The sequence below is a fragment of the Bos indicus x Bos taurus genome, chromosome 18 (genome assembly GCF_003369695.1).
Source record: "Bos indicus x Bos taurus breed Angus x Brahman F1 hybrid chromosome 18, Bos_hybrid_MaternalHap_v2.0, whole genome shotgun sequence".
Classification (NCBI taxonomy): Eukaryota; Metazoa; Chordata; class Mammalia; order Artiodactyla; family Bovidae; genus Bos; species Bos indicus x Bos taurus.
Window position 1 is genome coordinate 15,005,457 of NC_040093.1, and position 25,588 is coordinate 15,031,044.

At 48.0% G+C, this 25,588-nt stretch overlaps 1 protein-coding gene across 9 annotated transcripts; it reads right to left on the reverse strand.

The window, feature by feature from the left end:
* Positions 1–1,783: 1,783 nt before the first annotated feature.
* LOC113876456 (carcinoembryonic antigen-related cell adhesion molecule 7-like) lies at positions 1,784–21,641 on the reverse strand. 9 transcript variants are annotated; one of them, XR_003506493.1, is made up of 9 exons: positions 21,451–21,635; positions 20,180–20,530; positions 15,322–15,600; positions 13,750–14,028; positions 6,195–6,324; positions 5,428–5,480; positions 4,730–4,761; positions 4,457–4,626; positions 3,549–3,635 (listed from the first exon to the last, which is right to left on the reverse strand). XR_003506493.1 is itself a non-coding variant. In XM_027515707.1 (8 exons), exons 1-8 carry the CDS (start codon positions 21,512–21,514, stop codon positions 3,513–3,515), a joined length of 1,311 nt encoding a protein of 436 aa, XP_027371508.1. In that variant the 5' UTR covers positions 21,515–21,641; the 3' UTR covers positions 1,784–3,512. The 9 variants fall into 9 exon arrangements, 7 of the variants coding, with proteins under 7 accessions (XP_027371508.1, XP_027371509.1, XP_027371515.1 ...); XR_003506494.1 differs by lacking the exon at positions 3,549–3,635 and adding an exon at positions 3,642–4,276; XM_027515707.1 differs by lacking the exon at positions 4,457–4,626 and having other exon boundaries at positions 1,784–3,635; positions 21,451–21,641.
* Positions 21,642–25,588: the final 3,947 nt, after the last annotated feature.

A 25,588-nucleotide genomic window follows, 5' to 3' on the forward strand; every position in this document is an offset into this window, starting at 1 on the left:
CAACTGCTGAGGCCCCAATGCTCTAGAGCCTGCGCTCTGCAAAAAGAGAAGCTGGACTGCAACTGGAGAGTAGCCCCCCTTGCCGCAACTAGAGAGAAGCCTCCACAGCAATGAAGACCCAGTGCAGCCAGATAAATATAAACTTTTTAAAAAGAGGAATTGAATTTAAGGGATATTCTCCATTGCTGAGATAGAGGGAGCCTCATGCCTAGGACCTGAGACCGTCCTCTAGGAGCTGAGAGTGTTTGTACTAGGGCGATGGGGACCTCAGGCTTATAACTTCAAGGACCTGAATTTTGTGAGCTAGAGAATGGGTGTTGTTTTAAGTCACTAAATTTGTCATAGTGTGGCAAAAGTAGAAAATGAATACAGATGCTTTGTACCTGATAGGTTGAATAAACTGCTCCTTTGTTTATTTTTTAAAATTCAAATAAAATTAAAATCCATGAGAAAGCACACAGATCTTAAGTATATAATTTGATTTTTGGTAACTGTACACGCCCATGTGATCATCACCTGAATTGAGATGTAGAATGTTTCCATTACCCCCAAGAGCCCTCATGTGCACCTTTGTAGTTGATTCTACCCTCTACGGCGAATTCTCACACCATTGAATGCATGCATGCATATGCACCAAGTCGCTTCAGTCGTGTCTGCCTCTTTGGGACCCTATGAACAGTAGCCCACCAGGCTCCTCTGTCCATGGGATTCTCTAGGCAAGAACACCGGAGTGGGTTGTCATGTCCTCCTCCAGGGGATCTTCCTGACCCAGGGATCGAACCCTTGTCTCTTACATGTCCTGCATTGGTGGTTGGGTTCTTTATACCACTAGCACCACCTGGGAAGTCCAAGGCCATCAATTACGACTGCCAATTAAAAAAATAATAAAGTATTTATTTACTTATTTTTGGCTGATCTTCATTGCTTCACGGGCTTTTCTCTAGTTGCGGAGAGTGAGGGCTGTCTCTCTAGTTGTGGTGGGTGGGCTTCTCATTGCGGTCGCTTCTCTTGTTGCAGAGCACAGGCTCAGTAGTTGAGGCAGATGGACTTAGTTGCTCCATGGCATGTGGGATCTTCTTGGACCAGAGAATCAACCAGTGGCCCCTGCAGTGGAAGGTGGATTCTTTACTGCCAGGGAAGCCCCTTGGGTACTGATTTTAGTGCTGCTTCCAGTGGTCTTGGGAACAAGGCACCACAGCAGAGAGCCAGGGGAAATCAGGGGGTGAGGAGGGGAAAGACAGCACATGTTCCAATTGCTTGGAAGTGAAGGAGAAATGAGAAGACAGGCTAATTCTTGGTGGAATTAATAAAGGAAGGTTATCCTGATTGGAAGAGCTCTGATTCTCTGAGGGGCAGAAAAAGGGACAGGGAACAAGAAGGTGGGACGTGCTGGAGAGATTCCTATACACCTGAGCCCATGGAGACTGTGGGAGTGAACGCTGGATCAGGCGTGGGACACACTGGAGCCATCTGCGTGGGCAGTGCGGTGTGTCCTTAGTGAAGAGCCCAGCAGACCTTTTACTCATGAAATCATCTTCTCTCCTTCTCCCCTCAGAGGAGGACAGGCAGGTCCTTCCAGGCAGGTTGCAGCAGTGACCTGTGGCTCTAGGTGGACGCACTTTCTCAGCAGGTGTGCACATGAATTTATCGAGCTCTCGGATCCCAGGATCAAATACCTCTGGACTTAGAAACAGGCTCACTCTGACTCCCTGTTGAGCAATTCTATTTCTTCTGCCTGTAAAGAAGGCAATACAGAAAGCAGTACCAACTGCGAGGCAGCATGTTGATACCTGATATACAATATTTATTATAAATATAGAGCAATTTTTACAAATCATTCAGAAGTGGCCTTAGCCAGGCAAAATTAAATTACACAGAAGTGCTTGCATGAGGGGAGGTGTACACAGTCTGTGTCAGGTGAGAAAACCCTGAAAGAGTTACCTGAGTACAGAGCGCTCCCAGCCACCCCTCTCTGGCGGGCCAGTTCCACACAGCAGGAGGTCCATCATGAAGGTGGAATAAAGCCTTTCTCTCGGCAGCCCAAGGAGGCCCGTCTGTGCAGAAGGCTGGTGGGGAGCAGGCGCACCTCTCCTCCTCCTGTCCTCCCTTTCTATGCGTCCCATGCACCCCATGGGAGAAGAATTCCAGAGGCTCTTCAAGAAACCCAGGGCTGAATCATAATCTGCACCTTATATCCTAAGGAGCATGTGCACCACTGCGGCTTCCTGGACTGTAAACAATGCTAACAGTGCAAGGGGCCGTGCTCCCTTCAGGGCGCTCCTGCTTCTCAAGAAGGCGTCCTGAGAAGGTAAGCGGGGCAGACGGACTGAACAGGCACAGGCTGGAACACGGAAGAGAAGGGGGTTGATGACTGGCCTGAGATGTCTAGAAATGGAGTGAGACCCATTTCTGGCTGTGCCCCTGACACGAAAGGCTTGGGGAGCTCATGGCCAGAGGGACATGAGGGGCTTTGGTAGGTTCTTCCCCCTAAAGTGGTCAGATTGGCTTATGCAGAAAATTAAACATAATTTTCTTTCACATAAACAAGCAGTTACAAAAATTAAAATGGCAGAATGTATCAGAAGGAAGGGAAAAAACAACCAATACCCCCAAATTGTACATTCTTTGACCATTATTTAAATAATCTCTGCAGGGTAATTTTCTGAGTCCTTTCCCCAATCCCAGCAGATTGTATCTGGTAAGAGCTGACTGCCCCATAAACCGATGACCCCTCAATCTCCGGGCATTGCCTTGAATAAAGCCCATAGCATTATTAAAACAGTATGTGCATTTTTTTTTTTTGCAGTTTCCATCAAGATACACTTATGAACACTGAGAAGTTGTTTTCTAGTTACTTCTAGTGGGTTCTCTGAAGGCATGCTTTCAAAGGTTTAGATGGTATTCTAGCTAAGTAGTAAGTTGCTTAGTCCCTGATCCTGCAGGTAGACAACCCTGAAAGTGGACAAAGGTGTAGAACTTCCCAGCTCAGAGCTGGTCATGTATGTGTCTTCCTGTGAATGGTGGGTTCACACTGGGCTTGAGAGTGCAGAAGCTCTTCCTTTTCCTTCTCCTTGCTCTTCTTTTCTGGCACAGGCATTTCAGTGGATAAGACATAATTCTCCAGGTTATGGCAAATTCAAGTTAGACTCCAGTAGGACAGGACTGAGGTGGGAAGGAATGAACGTGTTCTGAATACACAAATTTACAACTGGTCTAGGTCAGCAAATAGGGAGGGGCAGAGGTTCTGGCAACTTTCTCCCAAGGTCCGCTTTGCTAGATTTCAATGACCAAGAAGTTTTGGTTTCCTACAGACCTCCTCATGGATGTGCCTTTTCAGCTGCTGACACTGAAGGAAGGGGCTGTGACCAGGCAGCCTGGAGGAGCCTCATTAAGGGTCAAAGGGGCCGGGGGAAGACTCTCTTCTCATTTTCCCTGAGGGCAGAGGGATCTCCTGGCGATGGGGATGACAAGCTTGGAATAAGTCAACAGTGCAACAAGCAGGACAGGTTCCTTTACTGTTTTTTCACTTCTGAATAAATTGTTTCTGTATTTGTTGGAGATGGGGAGGCTGAAGTTGCTTTATTTTTTAATTCCTGGGCATTGAAGTTCAGGGAGGAATATTCAACTTCATCAACCTGAAAGGCATGAGCAGCAGTCAGTTAAATCAGCATCCATCATAGGCCAGACCCTCACCTTGTCCAGGGTGACTCAGCACCCCATGCTCTTACCACTTTGAAACTTTTAGCTTCAGAAAAGGGCTTTTATTACCTATTTTCTCTGCTTAGTAACATCCTATTGAATAATCATTAGAACATTATGATTATGGAATTCTACAATGGAATATGATGGCATCGCAATAAGAATAAATAGACAATAAAGGCACACAACCATATGAATGAATCTTGCAAAACAATTTTGAATGAAAGAAGCCAGACCCATGTACACAGTGTGTTTTTCATAATCAGGTAAAAGTAATCTAATGCCTTGGAAGTGAAGATAGTCCTTACTCTTCGGAGGGAAGTAACTGGAGCGTTGTGTGTGTGTGTGTGTGTGTGTGTTGAGGGGGGTTGATTTTTAAAAAATGTTTACATAGTTTTACATAGTTTACATACTGTTTACATAGATATGAACAACTTGTGGAAACTTACTGTTAAAATTATTAAGTTGGTCAAGAAGCTCATTCAGGTTTTTCCATAAGATCTCACGAAAAAACTCGAACAAACTTTGGTCAACCTAATACTTATGATTGAAGCATTTTTCAGTTTATATGTATATTCTGTTGAAGATTAAGATGAGAAAAATTCAGTAAAAGTATTAGAAGGTAAAGGAATCAAGACCTCAGGTCTCTAAGATTGGAAATGATCATTTGTCAGTAAGAGCAGAGTCAGACTGGAGGCAGAAGAGGGAGAATGATCTAGTGCCTTTCTTGCTCTGGCCACTGTGCTGAGTGCTTTACCTTTGTTATGTCATTTAATTCCTTGACCTCCTCTGTGAAGTAGGCAGCACACCCATTTTACAGAGGACTCAGCTGACGCTGTACGAGGTTGAGTCCATGGTCCCAGCCGGGATGGAGTCCAGTGAGGTGGACTTGTGGGAGTAATGCTTCTTTGTTGCTGCAGTGAGGAACTTTGATCCAAACTTGATTTCACATTTGTGTCTACGAGACTAACCCATTCTACTCAGAGATATTTCCATGAGAAAAGGAGCCAGTGAAACTGGCTGTGCTTACCTTTTCAGGTGAACTGTCAGAGTGACCTTGACCTGGGGAAATGAAAGAGAGTCATCAACCCATGAAAATGCAGAGTTGCCTTATGGCCTCAGAACAGGCTGTTCCTAAGCTGATGTGACTTCTAGTGAAGGAGGTGGCAGGTGGTGGGCGGGTTGGGGGCCCATGGTTAAGACTTAAGGATTTCGCCCTCAGTCTGTGGTCCAGACCCCAGTGCATTAGACCGAGGTGGTGGTGGGGCAGGGTGGGGGAGTTGAGGGGAGGCCTCAGTGCACTTCTGAAGATTTCTGCCAGTTCACAAGGCCTGAGTTTTGCCCAGGTGTGTCTCACAGGTGTGTGTCTCGGCAGCAGGCTCCAGAGGCAGGAGGGGCTGAAGCCCACAGCACCCAGAGCAGCAGAGACAGGGAAAGTCTCACCATAGGAGATGCCCGCATCCATAACAGAGGCAGGAGGGGGAAGGAGGCAGGATGAGGAAAGGGCTCCTGGAAGCTCGGCCATCTCACGGCTGCCTGGCTTCTGTGGCCTTGGAGGGGCCATGTCTCCAGGGACTCTTACATGACTAGGAAGGATGTGAGGACCTGTGCCAGACTGAGGGTGGGGACTGAGATCACCTCTCATATTTCAGAAGGTAGGGATTCCCTGGTCGGTCAGGGCACGTGGTGGAACAAACCAGCTCTCACTGAGTGAGTGGCTCTACTTACTGTGGTTGTGATCTGAGGATTTGTGCTCTGTGAGATCGCGCTGGTCACTTGCCCTAAATAAATATCAGACACAGTGACTACTATTCCCAGGCACAGGATCTTTGCTCCTTGAATTAGGAAGCGCAACGTCGGCATGATTCCCTGGGGCTCCTCCATGTTCATTTTTACCTTGGTTGGTCCTCTTTCCTCCTAGGACCTCTGTCTTCGATCTACCCATTGCCCCTTCTCATGTTTACTCCTCTCTGGTTTACTGGCTCTTCAGAACATTTACGGCCATTCATCTCAACTGCTTCTATTTCTACCCAGACATCTTTTCCCTTTTGTAGGTAGATGCTGGTTATTTCTCACTTTATTTATTGCCCGGAGGCCTTGGGTTGTTCCTGCTTTTCTTAGGTTCTCTTCCAGTCCTATCCCTCCCTCCTCCTGCTCTTGTGGTCGACAGAGCACAGGACTCCCTTCCTCCTGCTCCTCCTTTCATGTCCTCATTAGTTTTCCTTCTTGGACCTTGGTTTCCCTGCCTGGGACAGAGGAACACAATTGGCTCTGCCCCCTCTAAACCAGATGGAGGTGGGAATAGCCATGTCCAAGAGAGAGGGGGGTACAGGAAACATGAAGACCAGGGAAGAGGAGACCCATAAGAATCAGTGCCGAGAAGCAGGAAGACTGAGAAGCAGACCTAGGCCAGAGACAGAGACGAAGTCTCCTTCCCTCTCCCAAGCAGGGCAGTCAGCCTCAGAGAAAGTGGAACAAGAGGAAAGGCGGCATACCCTCTAGTACTTATGACGTACACAAAATACACCAGGGCTCCTATCAGCGCCACCCCAGCCATGGCTCCAATCACGATACCGACAATGGCACCAGCTGAGAGGTCAGAGGAGCTTTCTGGTGTCAATTTATCTGTTGTGGAAAGAAAAGAGAAGAATGAACAAATGAAGGCGACATTATTTTACAGTGGGAGAGGCTCTGGGAAATAACTCAATATGAAATAGTCTCTACTTGTTCCTTCAAGGTATAAACTTTCTGTGGAAGGTTGCTGTGAGGTGACTAACCGACTATATCCTTGTGATTTTTTTTCCTCTCTGATTGTATTTCTAGGTTAGTGACCACGTTCCTCAATTCCAATCTGGCTTTTCTGCACTCATATCTTTGAAGTCTTTGGAAATGTAAGAAGGACTGATGATGGTTATTTTTGTATGTTATAACTTCCCATCTTTTCATGGTTACATCTTTATCTGGGTACCAGGTATGGCTGCCATGAATATGCACCTGTTAGGTGTCTTATGAAAGTGTTAGTTCCTCAGTCATGTCTGACTCATTGTGACCCCGTGTAGCCTGCCAGGCTTCTCTGTCCACGGGATTTCCCAGGCAAGAATACTGGAGTGGGTTGCCATTTCTTTCTCCTGGGGATCTTCCCGACCTGGGGATCTTCCCGACCCAGGGATTGAACCCAGGTCTCCTACATTGCAGGCAGATACTTTACCATCTGAGCCATAGGAGGTGTCTTATGGTGGGGACTTAATTGATGGAAGGCCCTCTGAATTCACTACCCCTTTGCACAGAGACCATCCTTCACACAGGTTTCCAGCAGGAATATGAACTCAATCCCAATTCTGTGAGAAATAAATTTTTTGTGTGATGGATGACTTATAATTCAAGGGCTCCTTGCCAGCTTTGCAGATATTCTCTTAGAACTGCACTGCAGCCTGAAACTTCCTCCTTCCTAAGGATCACGTGCATCCTGGTCTGAGGACCCTCCCAGGCTCCTCCACTCCTGCCTCACTTTCCTTCACAGGCATTTGCCGCAATGAATGTTTTAGATGTCTAATCCTATCTTGGCTGCATCTCACGGAATGAAAACTATCATACTAGACATGAAACCTTGTACTCAGCTGCCCTGTTTCCTCTCTTCCATATTTAGTAAGTAACATGTTCCTGTGGATCTTTATGCTTTCCTTCCCCAAATATATAACACCTTTTGTCTCTTTCTTCTTTTTTACTTCAGTGGTCCTCACCGTTCAACTCAAGACTGAAAATTAATGCTAATGTTAGCTATTGTTATGATGTATATACTCTGTACCAGGCTCTGTGCTATATATTTCCCAAATATCTCATTTCATATAATAACCCTGTCAGATAGACATTATTTCCATTTTATAGATGGAAAATCTGAGATTTACAATGGTGGAAAACCTAAAGCCATATGGCTAATGAGATGTGGATCTAAAGTCAAGTAGTCTTAGAAAGACCTGACTTTATATAGCCTAATGAAGTCGAGAAGATCCCCTGGAGAAGGAAATGGCAACCCACTCCAGTATTCTTGCCTGGGAAATCCCAGGGACAGTGGAGCCTGGCGAGCTATAGTCCATGGGGCCTCAAAGAGTTGGACAGGACTTAGTAACTAAACAGCAGCAACAACAATGATAATAGTAATAATTATAGCAGCTAAAGTTTTTGGAAAATTTTCCCTGTGTGGGTATTTTGCTAAGGGTTTAGTTGAATATTACATTAAATCTGTGGGAAAATGCCATAAAGAAGGTTCTTTTATTGCAGTTCTCACTTGAGGATCTGAGGCTCAGAGAAGTTAAGAATCTTGTGCAAGAATCTATAATTGTAAATGCTTATATTAAAAAAAGATCTCAAATCAACAACCTAAATTTACAACTTAAGGGACAAGAAAAAAAGCTAAACCCAAAGCTAGCAGAAGGAAGGAAATAATTATAATTAGAATGGAGATAAATAAATTAGAGGATGGAGAAACAGTAGATAGAATCAGTAAAACCAGTATTTTGTTCTTCAAAAAGATTAACAAAATTGACAAATCTTTAACTAGATTGACTAAGAAAAAAAGAGAAGATTCAAATTTTTAAAATCAGAAATGAATGTGGAATCATTACTACTAATTCTACAAAAATAATATAAAGTATAAGAGTACTAGGAATAATCCTATGCCAACACATTGGATAACTTCTGTGAAATGAACAAATTCCTGGAAACATGAGAGCTACCAAGATGTAATCATAAAGAAATAGAATATATGACTAGACATATAAAGTAAGGAGGTTAAATAAATAAAATCATTTGACAAAAAACTAACCTTTTATGATACAACACTCAAAACTGGGAAAAAAAGGAAACCAACTCAACATAACAAAGGCCATATATAAAAACCCCACAGCTAACATCATCCTAAATGGTGAAAGAGTGAAAATTTATTTTCTGAGATCAGGAGCATGACAACAATGCCTGCTTTTTCCAATTCTATTCAAAATAGTATTGGACATACTAGCCAGAGCAATTAGGCAAGAAAAAGAACTAAAAGGCATCCAAATTGCAAAAGAAGAATAAAATTATTTCTGTTTGGCGAGGACATGACCTTATATGTAGAAAATGATAAAGATTTCCCAGAAAACTGTTAGAACTAATAAACAAATTCATCCAAGTTGAAGGATACTAAATTAACATGTAAAGATCAGTTGCTTTTACATACAATAAAATATTCAAAAACTCCAGGAGTTGGTGATGGACAGGGAGGCCTGGCGTGCTGTGATTCATGGGGTCGCAAAGAGTCGGACACGACTGAGCGACTGATCTGATCTGATCACTCATAAATGGAATCTAATTGTAAAAAGTGATACAAATGAACTAATTTACAAAACTCAAACAGACTCAACATATTTAGAAGACAAACTTATAGTTACCAAAGGGGAAATGTGTGTGTGTGGGAATAAATGAGGAGCATGGGGTTAACATATAGATACTGCTGCTGCTACTGCTAAGTTGCTTCAGTCGTGTCCGACTCTGTGTGACCCCATAGATGGCAGCCCACCAGGCTCCCCCGTCCCTGGTATTCTCCAGGCAAGAACACTATACATACTACTATATATAAAATAGATAACCAACAAGGACCTACTCTATAGCATGGGGAGCTCTACTCAATATTCTGTAATAATCTATATGGCTAAAGAGTCTGAAAAAGAATGTATATATGTATATGTAAAACTGAATCACTTTATTATACACCTGAAACTGACACGGCATTGTAAAATATACTCCAATAAATTAAAAAAAAAAAACAGACAAATGGCCAATAAGCACATGAAAAGATGCTCAACACCGACTCTTTGCGACCCCATAGACTGTAGCCTACCAGGCTCCTCTGTCCATGGGATTCTCCAGGCAAGAATACTGGAGTTGGTTGCCATTTCCTTCTCCAGGGGATCTTCCCGACCCAGGGATTGAAATCGGGTCTCCCGCATTGCAGGTAGACGCTTTACCCTGTGAACCACCAGGGAAGCCCCACCAGTAATTCAGTTCAGTTCAGTTCAGTCGCTCAGTCGTGTCCGACTTTTTGCGACCCCATGAATCCCAGCACGCCAGGCCTCCCTGTCCATCACCAACTCCCGGAGTTCACCCACTCACATCCATCAAGTCAGTGATGCCATCCAGCCATCTCATCCTCTGTCATCCCCTTCTCCTCCTGCCCCCAATCCCTCCCAGCATCAGAGTCTTTTCCAATGAGTCAGCTCTTCCCATGGGGTGGCCAAAGTACTGGAGTTTCAGCTTTAGCATCATTCCTTCCAAAGAAATCCCAGGGCTGATCTCCTTCAGAATGGACTGGTGGAATCTCCTTGCAGTCCAAGGGACTCTCAAGAGTCTTCTCCAACACCACAGTTCAAAAGCATCAATTCTTCGGCGCTCAGCCTTCTTCACAGTCCAACTCTCACATCCATACATGACCACAGGAAAAACCATAACCTTGACTAGACGAACCTTTGTTGGCAAGGTAATGTCTCTGCTTTTGAATATGTTATCTAGGTTGGTCATAACTTTCCTTCCAAGGAGTAAGTGTCTTTTAATTTCATGGCTGCAGTCACCATCTGTAGTGATTTTGGAGCCCAGAAAAGTAAAGTCTGACACTGTTTCCACTGTTTCCCCATCTATTTCCCATGAAGTGATGGGACCGGATGCCATGATCTTCGTTTTCTGAATGTGGAGCTTTAAGCCAACTTTTTCACTCTCCACTTTCACTTTCATCAAGATGCTTTTGAGTTCCTCTTCACTTTCTGCCATAAGGGTGGTGTCATCTGCATATCTGAGGTTATTGATATTTCTCCTGGCAATCTTGATTCCAGCTTGTGTTTCTTCCACTCCAGCGTTTCTCATGATGTATTCTGCATATAAGTTAAATAAGCAGGGTGACAATATACAGCCTTGACGTACTTCTTTTCCTATTTGGAACCAGTCTGTTGTTCCATGTCCACTTCTAACTGTCTTCCTGATCTGCATACAAATTTCTCAAGAGGCAGATCAGGTGGTCTGGTATTCCCATCTCTTTCAGAATTTTCCACAGTTTATTGTGATCCACACAGTCAAAGACTTTGGCATAGTCAATAAAGCAGAAATAGATGTTTTTCTGGAACTCTCTTGCTTTTTACATGATCCAGCAGATGTTGGCAATTTGATCTCTGGTTCCTCGGCCTTTCCTAAAACCAGCTTGAACATCTGGAAGTTCATGGTTCACATATTGCTGAAGCCTGGCTTGGAGAATTTTGAGCATTACTTTTACTAGCGTGTGAGATGAGTGTAATTGTGTGATAGTTTGAGCATTCTTTGGCATTGCCTTTCTTTGGGATTGGAATGAAAACTGGCCTTTTCCAGTCCTGTGGCCACTGCTGAGTTTTCCAGATTTGCTGGCATATTGAGTGCAGCACTTTAGCAGCAGCATCTTTCAGGATTTGAAATGGCTCAACTGGAATTCCATCACCTCCACTAGCTTTGTTCGTAGTGATGTTTTCTAAGGCCCACTTGACTTCACATTCCAGGATGTCTGGCTCTAGGTCAGTGATCACACCATCGTGATTATCTGGGTCGTGAAGATCTTTTTTGTACAGTTCTTCTGTGTATTCTTACCATCTCTTCTTAATATCTTCTGCTTCTGTTAGGTCCATACCATTTCTGTCCTTTATCCAGCCCATCTTTGCATGAAATGTTCCCTTGGTATCTCTAATTTTCTTGAAGAGATTTCTAGTCTTTCCCATTCTGTTGTTTTCCTCTATTTCTTTGCACTGATCGCTGAGGGAGGCTTTCTTATCTCTTCTTGCTATTCTTTGAAACTCTGCATTCAGATGCTTATATCTTTCCTTTTCTCCTTTGCTTTTCTCTTCTCTTCTTTTCACAGCTATTTGTAAGGCCTCCCCAGACAGCCATTTTGCTTTTTTGCATTTCTTTTGCATGGGGATGGTCTTGATCCCTTTCTCCTGTACATTGTCACGAACCTCAGTCCATAGTTCATCAGGCACTCTGTCTATCAGATCTAGGCCCTTAAATCTATTTCTCCCTTCCACTGTATAATCATAAGGGATTTGATTTAGGTCATACCTGAATGATCTAGTGGTTTTCCCTACTTTCTTCAATTTAAGTCTGAATTTGGCAATAATGAGTTCATGATCTGAGCCACAGTCAGCTCCTGGTCTAACCCTAACCACCAGTAATTAGGGGAATGCAAATCGAAACCACAGTGAGATATCACTTCTTACCCTTTAGAATGGTTATGGGAAAAAAAAAAAAAGCAAACAGAAACAAGAAGTGTTTGCAAGGATGTGTAAAAATGGAAACTTGTGCATTGCTGGTGAGAATGCAAATGGTACAACCACCGTGGAAAACTACATGGCCGTTCATCAAACAGTTGGACAAACAACTGCCATTTGATCCAGTGATTCCACTTCTGGTTGTGTGCCCAAAAGACTGAAAGCAGGAACTTCCCTAGTGCTCCAGTGGTTAAGAATCTACCTTCTAATGCAGGGGACATGGGTTCAATCCTTGGTCAGGGAACTAAGGTCCCAGATGCTTCAGAGCAGCTAAGCCCGTGTGCCACAACAGGAGAATCCATGTGCCACAGCAAGAGAGGCCATCGCGCTGCAACTAAAGAAAGCCTGCACACCACAAAGAAGAGCCCGCATGCTGCAATTAAGACCCAGTGCAGCCAAAATAAAAAAGAGCAAAAGCAGTGACTGAACAGATACTTATACACCCATTCATGGTAGCATATTCACAACAGCCAAAAGGGGGAAGCAGTTTAAAAGACAATCAACTTATGAATGATAAAATGTTGTATATACATACAAGGGAATATACTTCAGCCTTTCAAAGGAATGACATTCAGATATATGCTATAATATGGATGGGACCTTGAAGACATAATGCTAATAAGTGAAATAAATCAGATGCAAAGAGATAATTATAATATATGGTTCTACTACTTTGGCCATCTGATGCAAAGAGCCAACTCATTGGAAAAGACCCTGATGCTGGGAGGAGGGCAGGAGGAGAAGGGGATGACAGAGGATGAAATGGATGGATGGCATCATCGAACTCAATGGACATGAGTTTAAGCAATCTCTGGGAGATGGTGAAGGACAGGGAAGCCTGGTATGCTACAGTCCACGAGGTTGCAAAGAGCTGGACATGACTGAGCAACTGAGCTATAACATGATTCCACTTATACAAAATAAGTATCATAATCAAATTCATAGAGACAAAGAAAGTAGAATGGTGTTGGCCAGGGTTTGAGGTGGGGGACTTCTAGAAGTTATTGTTTAAGGAGTACAGAGTTTTTAATAAGATGAAAAAGTTCTAAATGGATAGTGGAAATGTGAATGTACTTAATGCTACTGAGCTGCAGTCTTAAAAATGGCTAAAATTATATATTTTATGTACTCTTAACATTAAAAATGGAGAAGGAAATGGCAACCCACTCCAGTGTTCTTGCCTGGAGAATCCCAGGGACGGAGGAGCCTGGTGGGCTGCCATCTATGGGGTCGCACAGAGTCGGACACGACTGAAGCGACTTAGCAGCAGTAGCAGCATGTTAAAAAAATGGTAACAGGAGAAAAAAAATACAACGAATCTTGTGAAAGTTACACTAAAATGCTAAACCCAGGAGAAGAAACTGTATTTGATTTAGAGATTGAGCTGTTATTCATTCTGCCACCTGTTTACTATGTGCGTGTATTCAGTTGCTCAGTTGTGTCTGACCCTTTGCAACCCCATGGGCTGTAGTCCGGCAGGCTCCTCTGTCCATGGGATTTCCCAGGCAAGAATACTGGAGTGGGTTGCCATTTCCTCCTCCAGGGGATCTTCCCGACCCAGGGATCGAACCTTCATCTCCTGCATTGCAGGCGGATTCTTTACCACTGAGCCATCTCAGAAGACCTGTAGTGGTCTCATTTGATATTCTGCCCACCGTGACCTCTCTCCATTTTGCACATGATTGTTAGAATGATCTGCCCAGAAAGATATAGCATAAGGCAAATGGTCACTTACATTTCACATGCAGGCTGAGGGGGTCGCTTCTGCTGGAGTTGCCCCTGTTGGAGACCTCACACTGATAATCCCCGGCGTCCTGTCTGCTGACGGGGTCTATGGTGAGGGTGCTGTTGTCTGAGGACAGTGTCATCCTCTGTGCAAGGAGGAGACTCCGGCCTTTGAAGAACCAGCGTATGGAAATCCCAGTCTCATCTGTGAGGCAGGTCAGGACCACGGGGCCCTCATGTTCTATGACTGTGGTGTTGCTGGCTTGGAGGGAGGGCTGTGCCACTGGGTCTGTGGAGAGACAGAGGGGTGACTGCTGAGAGTGGGTCAGGGGCCTGGGCCTTGCTCCCTCTCAGAGATCTCAGCCAGCCCCGGGCCCCAGTGACCTCTGTAAAGGTGACCCAGAGGATGGCCCTGAGTCTGTGATCAAGGTATGGAGTCGCTCTTCATTGATGATCTGTAAGGAGAGGACTGTGCCTCCTCTCTGACTCCCAGGTACCATGGGACGACCCCTGACCGGTCTCCCTGGACATCTCTGTAGGATCAGCACCGGGACCCTCTTCTCAGCCCATATGTCTAACATCCTCATCATCAAGTGGAGTTTTTTTTTTTTTTTTTAATTAACTTTCCTTGACATTTTCCCACAGTTTTCTTTGACTATAAAAAAATTCAGGGACTTCCCTGGTGGTCCAGTGGCTAAGACATCACACTCCCAATGCAAGGGGCCCGGGTTTGATCCTTGGTCCGGGAACTAGATCCCACATCCTGAAACTAAGAGTTTTCGTGCCACAACTAGAAGATCTCACATGCCGCAACTAAGACCCAGTGCAGCCAAATAAGTAAATAAAAATACATAAATTGAAAAAAATTCAGTCCCCAATATGTAAAATAGCTAGCTAGTGGGAAGTTGCTGTATAAAACAGGGAGCTCAGCCTGGTGCTCTGTGACAACCTGGGTGGGGGATGGGGGTTGGTAGGGAGACCGAAGAAAGAGGGGACCTTATGTATACTAACGGCGGATGCACATCGTTGTATGGCAGAAACCGGCACAACATTGTAAAGCAATTATCCTCCAGTTAAAAAAAAAAATCAAGTCCCATTCTTTATTTACACTTCCGTGAAGGCAGGCCCGCCAGCTCTGTGTATCTCTGGGGCCAAGGGGACTTTCCATAAAGTGGGGGAGGCATTCACTTTCTGTTACATAATTTCTAATGGCCCAACTCAGTCTTCCTGGACTGTGTAGAAGAGTTAAATATCTCTCAGCCAGGGACAGTCTTGTTTTACAGTTTCCCAACAATAACTACCCCTTCATTTTCACTCATCCTGAATCTGAGACATTAACCTGTTTCTCCCATCACAGGCTGGTGACCCTGAGCCTCTCAAGACAGAGCAGTCCATCCCCTCCCAGTCTTGGCTCAAGGCTGGGCCTGCCTGGGCTTGCCTGGGACAGGAAGTCATGGCCAGCCTGGGTGTCCAAAGGTGAGGGTCCATGCACTTGGACCTGAGAGGGATGGGTATGGCCTGGCTTCTGGCACTGTAGATTCAGCCAGGAGGCCTGGACCACGTAGGAAGAGAGGTTACTCACAGAGGACATTCAGGGTGAATGGGTCACTGCGGCTGACACTCACTGGGTTCCAGGCTTCGCACACATAGGGTCCTGTGTCATTCCTTGTCACATTGAACACAGTGAGAGTCCTTTTGTCCTCAGACAGTTCCAGCCTGGTGCTGTTGGGGAGGCTCTGATTGTTGATCCACCACATGTAGGAGGTGTTCTGGGTCTCAGGTCCACATGTTAACACCACAGTGTCCTGGTGCTCCCAGGGGTTGGAGTTGTTGCTGGTGATGACGGGTCTGGGTAGCATCGCTGTGCAGATAACAGAGAGAACATTGGCCCTTTTATATACTGGGTTCCTCTAAAAGCATTTTCAATCAGGGTTGCCATCTTTCTCCTCTCAGCCAGACTGAGCCCTTAAAGAATAAGGCAGGTCTGTGTATCACGAGACAAATGCATGAACATCTGAGCTCAGAGAGTGTGAGGCCATCTGCTCTTATGTCTGGAAGAAGCGCAGACTTCCCCAAGTATCAGTCAAGTATTAGAGTTTGATAGCAGAGTCCCAGGCCTGCGAGTCTGGGACCACTTGCTTCCTCTTTTAGTTTTTCACTGACCAGGTGACTGCCTGCCTGGCCCTGGGGTGCTCACCTGGACTGTGCAGGTCCTGAGTCCCTTCAAGCTGCACAGACCTACATTGCCTGATGGAGACATGTCTTCACCGTCTCCTCAATTCCCAAGGTTTCCTAGAGATGGGTAACAATGGGCCTTCCCCTAGTCCTTAAACCCCAAGAAGACTGGGCAGCACAGCCTGGAACTGGGTGTTGGAGCAGAAATAACACACGGGGATGTCCCTGGTGGCTCAGTGGTAAAGAATCCGCCTGCCAGTGCAGGAGACATGGGTTTGATCCCTGATACGGGAAGATCCCACGTGCCATGGGGCAACTAAGCCCGTGCTCCACAACTACTGAGCCTGGCCTCTAGTACCTGGGTGCTGCAACCACTGAGGCCCATGCACCCTAGAGCCCATGCCCCGCAACAAGAGAAGCCGCCACAGTGAGAAGCCTGTGTACTGCAACGAAGCGTAGCCCCCACTCCCTGCAGCTAGAGAAAGCTCGTGTGCAGCAGTGAAGACCCAGCAGAGCCACAAATACATAAATAAATGGACATTAAAGTTTAAAGAAAAAGAGGACAGAATGAATCAGAGGGCAAGTCTGAGTCTCTGTTTTATAAAAGGGAGGAATGATCTAAATGAGCAGAAATGATAATGTGCTCAGTTGTTCAGTCTTGTCCGACTCTTTGCGATCCCATGGACTGCAGCCCCCCAGGCTCCTCTGTCCATGGGATTCTCTAGGCAAAAACACTGGAGTGGGTTGCCATGCCCTCCTCCAGGGGACCTTCCCAACCGGGGGGCTGAACCCAGGTCTCCTGTATCGTAGGCAGATTCTTTACTGTCGGAGCCAGCAAGGAAGCCCAGAAATGATACGTGTTCTATTAATAAAGTTAGAGGAAGAGGTCCCTCTCACCAGTTTCCACAGCAAATTAGGCAAATGGGAAGGGGGCCCACCACAGGCGTGTGGCATGCTTTTTTTTTTTTTTTCTGCCTCAGAAAACACAACTAAGTGTTTGATCAAATTTGTCTGAACTGGGCAAAGGCTAAGTGAAAAGACAGTGGCTCGGGCCCCTCATCGTCGGAGGACATCCCACCCTATGATAAAGGTGACATCCTGAGGACACATGGGCGATGAAGTAGGCAGTAAAGCAACCAGACGGCACAGGTGTGTCAGTCCCATCCTGGGAAGGTCTCGGGAACCCCTGAGAGGAACGGGAGGGTCACATCAGGACAAGGTTGTGAGTCACAAGTCAAAGAGGTGAAGTGAGCCCGTGAGCCCCTGGGGACTGCAGACCTGTCTTTCTGCCTTTGGCTTCCTGCTTGAGTCATGTTAGGGAATACATCAGTGAGGGGGGCTACATATCCTTGTCACGTGGCGTGATTCCACTGGCTGGCACCATGGGGGGAAAGACCCCTGGACCAAGGCAAAGCTGAAGCTCATTCTCCTGGTGACCTGGGGAAAGTGGCTTGTGTTGGAGCCCCACAGAGGCTGCTGCTCCCAGATTTCTGAGTTCTTTACTATCACCTGGGAGGGTGCGCCTGGCCACAAGTGGAAACAGGGCAGTCAGTTATTTGGGGAAATATCTGTGGAAGGCTTAAGGGTTTGGGGTGGGGGTGCTTCCCCAGTGGCTCAGCTGGTAAAGAACCTGTCTGCCAATGCAGGAAACGTGAGAAACATGAGTTCGGAAAGATTCCCTGGAGAAGGAAATGGCAACCTGCTCCAGTATTCTTGCCTGGAGAGTTCCACGGACAGAGGAACCTGGCAGGCTACAGTCCATCGGGTCACAAGAGTCAGATATGCCTGAGCAACTAACACTTTCACTTTCACTTGCCAGTATTCTTGCCTGAAAAAATTCTATGGACAGAAGAGCCTTGTGAGCTTCCACAGGCCATAAGGTTGCAAAGAGTCAGACATGACTAAGTGAATGAACAAGCGTGGGGTTCAGGGGCTTCCTCAGCGGCTCAGCTGGGAAAGAACCTGCCTGCCAATGCAGGAGATGCAAGAGACGTGAGTTTGACCCTCGAGTTGGGAAGATTCCCTGAAGGAAATGGCAACTGGCTCCAGTGTTCTTATCTGGAAAATTCCATGGACAGAGGAGCAAACAGTCAAACGTGACTGAGAGTGCACGCACGAATCTAAGGGCGGGGTGCTGTGCAGAGCAGGGCCAGTCCCGGCTGAAATGAAGGAGGAAGGTGAGAGACATGGAAAGAGCAGAGAGTGAGAAATGTCCGTTTACAAGCGACTTCAAAGCAGGGGTTTCAAGTGGCTTCAAACATCCAGAGGTGCAAGAGCCCCACCACTGCCCAGAAGCAGGATCCCTGCTCCCAACCCCTGGAAACCCTCCCACGGCGGAGCAGCCCCACAGTCACCATGAGACTCGGCTCCCAGTGCGCTTTAGGGGCAGGTGGTCAGAGGATGAAACACGGGTCCCCTCCCTGGAGAGACAGGCGCAGGCGTGGCCAGAGCCTCCTAGGACTCTGCATCCAGATTCCAGCGCCTGAAGAGATCACAGATCATTCATCCGTCCTTATTCCTTCCACCCTTCCTTCCCCAAAGAGACACTGAGAGCCTGTTGCCTGTCAGGTCCTGTGCTGGCTGCAGGTATAGACTGGAGAGTGAGGAACTGAGTCCTTTCCATTTCACTCCAGTGGAAGTGACGCCCAGCACCTCCAGTAACCAGCAAGTAAATGATCTCTGGTTCACTCAGTGTAAGGAGCTTGTCCATCGGCTACCTAAGGAGAGGAGGCCTGGACATTCCTGTCACTGACTTGATGGTTGATGCAGGTAATTTGCAAGAATACTGGACTGGGTTGCCATACCCTCCTCCAGGGCATTTTCCTGACCCCGTGATTGAACCTGTGTCTCTTACATCTCCTGTATGGGCAGGTGGGTTCTTTACCACTAGAGGCCACCTGGGAAGCTCTAGTTCCAGAGTAAACGGGATTAATTGTCCATTTCCCTTGGCTTTTCACACTAGAATCTCCATCTAGTTGAGGATGCCCAAGAAGAAAGGATCTGAACCAACGCTTGGTTTCTGGGTTCCTAGAATAAGGCCCCTGGGAGGGAGGAGAGGGTGGGGCTGTGATGTTGGCCTGACCCTTCCACACATATTTCCCCCGACTGGCCTCTCATGGTCTGTGTGACTCTGATTCACTGACTATAGCTCCCTGTATTTTACTGAGCTTGTCTTCAGTAAAACAGAATAAATGGTAAATGGTGTCAGGAGCACCATGTTGTCTGTGTATTAACCTTAAATCATTAATTATTAGCTGGTCTAAAGCTGGACATAGAAACTGTGTCTAGGGACTTCCTGGTAGTCCAGTGGTTAAGAATCTGCCCTGCCATGCTAGAGATGTGGGTTCCACTGGTTTCGGAACTAAGATCCCACAGGCCTCAGAGTAACTAAGTGGAGCAACAAAGCCCACAAACCACAATGAAAGATCCTGTATGATGTAATGAAGACCCGAGGCAGCCTAATAAATAAATAAAAAAATATATATTTTTTAAAGAAAACCCTGCCTCTACTATTATTTGCGTCCACAGGAGAGGGCTCCCTGGGTTGCCCGCTGCGGGGTGAGGAGCTGCCGGGAGCGTCTTCTTTCCTCTGGTCCTTCTTGGGGATGCTGACCTTCCTCTGGAGTCTCCTCTGACCCCCAGGGGGTCAGCTAACGGCATGGGGTTAGCTTGCTCTCCATGCTGAGTCTCAGGGGAAGGACTGGACTCCACCCCTGCTCAGACGCGGCTCTTGGGGCTGAGCCCTGGCTGGTGACCTGCTGAGAAACCTTGGCCTCAGGGATCTGGGGAATCATCTGCCCCAGTCAGCCCCGCCTGGGAGGCCAGCACCCACCAGCGGCACAGCTTCCCCATGGTCGCTGGAGCCGCGACCCTGGGAAAGGGGTCTGGGAGGGGCTTCCCCGTGGGCCTGGGCTTCTCTGAGGATCCCTCAGGCCAGGGCCCTGCTGGTCCTGCAGGGTCTTCCTCAGGGTCATGGTCGCAGGGAGGGAGCCAGGGGGGCTGGACTGAGAGTGCTCTCCCTCTGCTGAGTCCCTCCCATCAGACCATCCTCCTTTCTGCAGTGTCTGCAGGGTCCAGATCCCCTGAGTGGAATTCGGACCCTTTGGAGTTTGTCTCGATAGTGTGTGCTCTGCACTAAATGTTCAAACCCCAACACAGGACATAATGCAGAGCGAGATGGAGGCGCCATCTGGGTCGGTCAGTCCTGCGAGTGTGAACAGAATTCACCTCACCCAACACCCCGAGGTTAGAGAGGAAGCACTCACGGAGTATGTGGAGGTGTCCAGTTTGTCTTTCTGTCTGTAAATCATCCTTTGTAACGAGCAGGGTGTAGGATCCTGTGTCTTTCTGGGTGACGTTCTGGATCAGCAGGGTTCCGTTGGGGTATAATGTCTCCCGTCCACTGTGTGCAGGCCCTTTGGTAGTGGCTACCCTATATGATGCGATTAGCTGGCTGTTGTCTACCCTTTCTCCTCTGTACCAGGCATAGCCTAGAGGATTCTTTGTCACGTTGTGGGCAAGCAGAAGAACATCTGAACCTTCTGCAGCAAGGGGGGGCACCGTTTCAATAGTGAGCTGGGCAGTGGTGGGCGGGGTCCAGAAAGTTAAGAGTGAGACTAGGAGGGAAGAGAGAGAAACCAGTTAATATTGTGACCTGTGTCGGGGATGGGGAAATGGTGCCCCGGGTCCTGAGCAGGTCTCTTCATCCCTCAGCCTTAGTGTGGGTGTGTGTGCACATGTGTGTGTGCATGTATGTGTGTGTGTGGTTCAAGGTCAGCAGCATCAGCCCCATCACTTCAGCCCCTCTGGGCTCATTTTTTCCTGTTTCCCCTGCTGTCTGCCTAGCTCACTCCCTTGCTGCCCTCGCACACCTGCTCACACTCAGGGCCTGTTGGAAGATGCCCCTCCTCCTGACCAGCTGCTGTAAAGACCCTCCGTGCTCACTTGCTGACCCTTCCCCGCTCCCTTTCCTGCGTGATGCCTGCAGCACCTGCCAGCATGCTCTCGATCTCTCTGCTTGTCTGTCTTCCTCCCCACAGAGCGTGGGCTCCGTGAGGGGAGGGGCTTGTCTGATGCTGCTTGAAACCCAGGGCCAGGACCAGGCTCCAGACATTAGGACCTGGGGATGAAGGAAGGAGAGTTCCCAGGAATTCCACAGCCTGGTTTTTCTTTGTCAGTTTCTAAGGGTGCCGGGTAAGGACAGTATTTAGTGTTCCAGTTCAGTGTTTTTCTGTAGTGACACCCCGACATAAATTATTATTATCGTCATCAGTCTTCAACAATTACTGCTCAGTGAAGAATAACTGATAAAACCTACAGCAGTTGAGTCTTCCCGCCCCTCACCAGCTCTAGTTCATGGAGAGTCTCCTGTGGCTGAGCCCCCCACCCTCCCCTGCTACCCTGTCCTCTGCCCTCAGATCTGAACAGAAGCCCTCTGTCCCCTCTCAGAGCCCTGTCTCCCCCAGAGACCCCACCCAGTCTCTTGTTCTCCCTGAAAACTGTCTCTGCCCACTCCCTGAAAATTGTCCTGTCTCACCTGCCAGCAGGAGCCTGTTCCAGGGGATGCACCGTCTTCGGGAAGGGCCTGAGGGGGTCCCCATGGTGCCTGCTGTCTGCTGTGTCCCTCTGTGAGGAGAACTTCTGCTCCAAGCTCACAAGCTCTGTAGTCTGTTGTGTGAGCTCAGCTGTCCTTCCCCCTCTGTGCTGGGCCTGCCCCGGGGCAGGAGCACTTCGCTGAGTCACGTGGCCAGTCCCACGGGGCGGGGTCTCTGCCCAGAGCCCACACTCTCCCCTCCCCTCTCATTCCCTCCTGCCTTCTCTCTTCTTCGTTCTTCCCTTTCTGTTACATTTCATTTGCCTGCGAACCGCTGCTGTTTCTGCCTTTTGCAGTTTGACTTCTCACCCTAAACACGCACACACGTACACAATTTCCCCCATTGGTGGAGAGAGCACCAGCCTGGGGCTCAGTGTCCTGGGCGTTCCCCCATAGGTCTCATTTGGGGGGTGCACAGTCAACCTCCCTGCTTCCACAGTCTCCACTCTCATCTTCCCCTTCTGGCTTTCCCCTTCAGAGCAGGAGCCTGAGGGGTGGGGAGGAGGTGCATCAGAAACTCTTGTCACAGGGACATTATCCCCACGGTGCATGGGAATCACCTGTGGAGCTTCATGAAGACTTTGAACCCCCAGGAGGCACCTAAGAAAAGCTGCTTCAACAGCCGCAGAGGTTACATGGTTGTCCAGCGTGGCTGAGACTCCAGAATGTGGGGTGGGAGCAGCCTCTCCCGAACGTCTATGCACAGGGAGGGTCTGCAGATCCTATTAAAATTCAGAGCCTGACTCAGCAGGTGTGGGGTGGACATGGGAGTCTGCATCTAACAAGCTCTCAGGTGATGCTGACCATACTGGACTGTGGGGCACACTTTCAATAGCAAGGCTGATGGTGACAAGTCAACTGAGAGGCCCACCCACCTCCCAGTGTCCGCCTCTGCTGTGTTCTAGTCTGGGGTCTGTCAGCATGACACAGAGACCCTGGGGTCTCCAAACCAGGATATTATTTCCCTTTGTAATATTGGGGGCTTCCCTGATGGCTCAGCTGGTAAAGAATCCATTTGCAATGCAGGAGACCAGGGTTCAATCCCTGGGTGGGGAAGATTCCCTGGAGGAGGGCATAGCAACCCACTCCAGTATTCTTGCCTGGAGAATCCCATGGACAGAGGAGCCTGGCGGGCCACAGTCCATGGGGTCGCAAAGAGTCAGACACGACTGTCATGTTGAGGGTCTTCCCAGGGTTCTCAAAGGCTGTGAGAAGGTTGTGTTCTATTCCCACCGGAAGCCTCCAGAAAAGGACTGAGGGGCTGGAAAGAGGGTGTGAGTAACACCTGGTGAGAGGGATCCTCCTTCTTTCTCCTTGGGGGTCTAGTGGGGCCACCGCTTCCAGGGACACACACTGAAGACCTGAAGGAATAGTAGTTCCTAATGGTGTGAAGTGGGCCCACTCCTGGCTGGATGGAGGAGGTGATGGAGTCCAGTGTCGGGGGGCGAGGAGGACTGTGAACTGAGGTGACACCGGTGAGGGTCCGACTCTGCTGGGCCGAGGGAGATCTGAGGACCTTGGGGAGACTCGAGGCTGTGGAGTAACTCTGCTGCCCTCTGGTGGACAAGGGAGGAAATGCAGCAGTCCCCACACCACGCTGTTCTGCCTAACATCCTGTGCACGGCCTTTCTCTAGTTGTGGCGCGTAGGCTTCTCATTGTGGTGGCTTCTCTTGTTGCGGAGTTCCGTGCCTGAAGTTCCTTATTATTATTAAAAAATGATATATTTTTTTCTACTTCTGGTTGCGCTGGGTCTTTGTGGCCGCACTCAGGTTTTCTCTAGTTGCCGTGAGCAGGGGCTGCTCTTCGGTGCGGTGCACATTGCCGTGGCTTCTCCTGTTGTGGAGAACAGGCTCTAGGGCATGCGGGCTTCCGTAGTTGTGGCTCTAGGGCTCAGTAGCTGTAACACATAAGCTTAGATGCTCTGAGGCATGTGGGAGCTTTCCAGGGCCAGGGATCAAACCCGTGTCTCCTGCATTGGTGGGTGGATTCCCAACCTCTGCACCACCAAGGCAGCCATGGATGGTAGTTTGGGCCGAGACATTTGCTTGCAGAGAAGGCAGATCTGTATCCAGAGTACCTGCCTGTCCCAGTAAGAACAGAATGCTGCCCTTTTATCACGGAGATGGTTCACTGTAATCAGCCTGCCACCAGGTAACTGGCTGATCACCCTGGGGAGTAGTGCCCTACCTGAGGCCCGGCGGGTCTGGGGGCTGGCAGACTGGGCCCTCAGCGGTGGCTGTAGCCAGGTCAACCTTGGTGAGTGGAAGTCCGTGTTGCTGAGTCCACGTATGACTCTCATCCTCGCCGCCGTGGCCACTACATTCGTGAGCCCACCAGTCGAAGGCAGGGGTAGCTGGGGGAAGAGGCTGACTGGGGCTTCCCTGGTGGTCCTGCCATTGAAAATCCGCCTGCCAGCGCAGGGGATGTGGGTTCGATCCCTGGTCTGGGGAGATCCCACATGTCACAGGGGCAACTAAGCCCGTGTGCCACAACTACTGACCCTGGGCTCTAGAGCCCACGGGCTGCAACTGCTGGAGACCGCGCACCCCAGACCTTGTGCTCTGCAATAAGAGAAGCCACTGCAGTGAAGAGGAGCCCCCACTCACTGCAACTAGAGAAAGCCCGCGCACGGCAATGAGGACCCAGCGCGGCCAAAAAGAAGTAAATAAACGTTAAAAAAAAGAGGCTGACGGCTGTCCACAGAACAGGTCATTCAATCCACTTGATTATTTAAATCTCCTTCTGCTGAGGTGAACGGTGAGCATTCAGAGAGGTTTATCTTATCCATATATTTCTACCCCAGATCTCCTTGACACCAATTTTCCAATCATGTTTTCAACCAAATCCCTGACTGCCCAGCCAAAGCCATTGGCCACAGCCCGTGAATCAGTGTATAATCACACCTCTGGCCATTTCTCTTTGCAAGTGAAATGGACAGTCAGGTGCCCTGCCTGAAGTTCCTTTCCCTGCCCCCGCCCCCCTAGAGGATTTCTCTTCACTCTGGCTTTCAGGGAAGTTTCAGGAAGGGTCTAGCGTGCTGCAATTTTTCCCTTTCACATGGTGTATGGATATCAAGCAGAACTCTCTGTAAACTAGCCGCAAGTTTTCTCTTTTTCCATTTATTGATCAGCGGGAATTCCCCGGGGGGGCCACAGGTGTGGCTCAGAGAGAGAGGCCATGCAACAGGAGAGGGCTCAGTGGTATCTGGGCTACTACTTCTCTGTTAATTAATTTTTGGCTGTGCTGGGTCTTTGTCGCTGTACACGGCCTTCCTCTAGTTGTGGTGCGCGGGCTTCTCATTGTGTGGCGGCTTCTCGTTTTGGAGTACAGGCTCCAGGCACTCAGGCTTCGGTACTTGAGGCACACAGGTCTAATTGCTCTGAGGCATGTGGGATCTTCTCATATCAGGGATTGAACTCATGGTCAACTCATTCTTAACCACTGGACCACAAGGGAACTCTTGGGATTCATATTAAAAGATATAACTCAGGAACAGGCTTTCCAGGTGGTACTAGTGGTAAAGAATCCACCTGCCAATACAGGAGACATTAAGAGATGCAGGTTCGATCCCTGGGTCAGGAAGATCCCCTGGAGGAGGGCATGGCAACCCATCCCAGTATTCTTGCCTGGAGAATCCTATGGACAGAGGAACCCAGCGGGCCACAGTCTGTAGGGTCAGAAAGAGTCATACACAACTGAAGTGACTTTGCATGCATGCCTGCATAACTTGGGAACAGCCATATGGAAAGAGGTATGGGGACAAGAGGATGAGTATGGGGAAAAGTCAGAGACGACTTAGTGACTAAACAACAAAAATATTCCATTCTATATATGTTCTACATCTTCTTTATCCATTCTGCTGTTGATGGACACTGAGGTTGCTTCCATGTCCTGGCTATTGTAAGCAGTGCTGAAAAAGATACATACACCCCAAGGATTCTGGGTCTTTAAGCTAGGAATTGACTGAGGGAGACTGACTCTTTTTTTCCTTGATTTTATTAGACTTTTGTTTACTTGATTTAGAACTCTTTCATGTATACGGATCAAGTAAGAATTTGTCAGACTTCCCGTTTCTTTCAT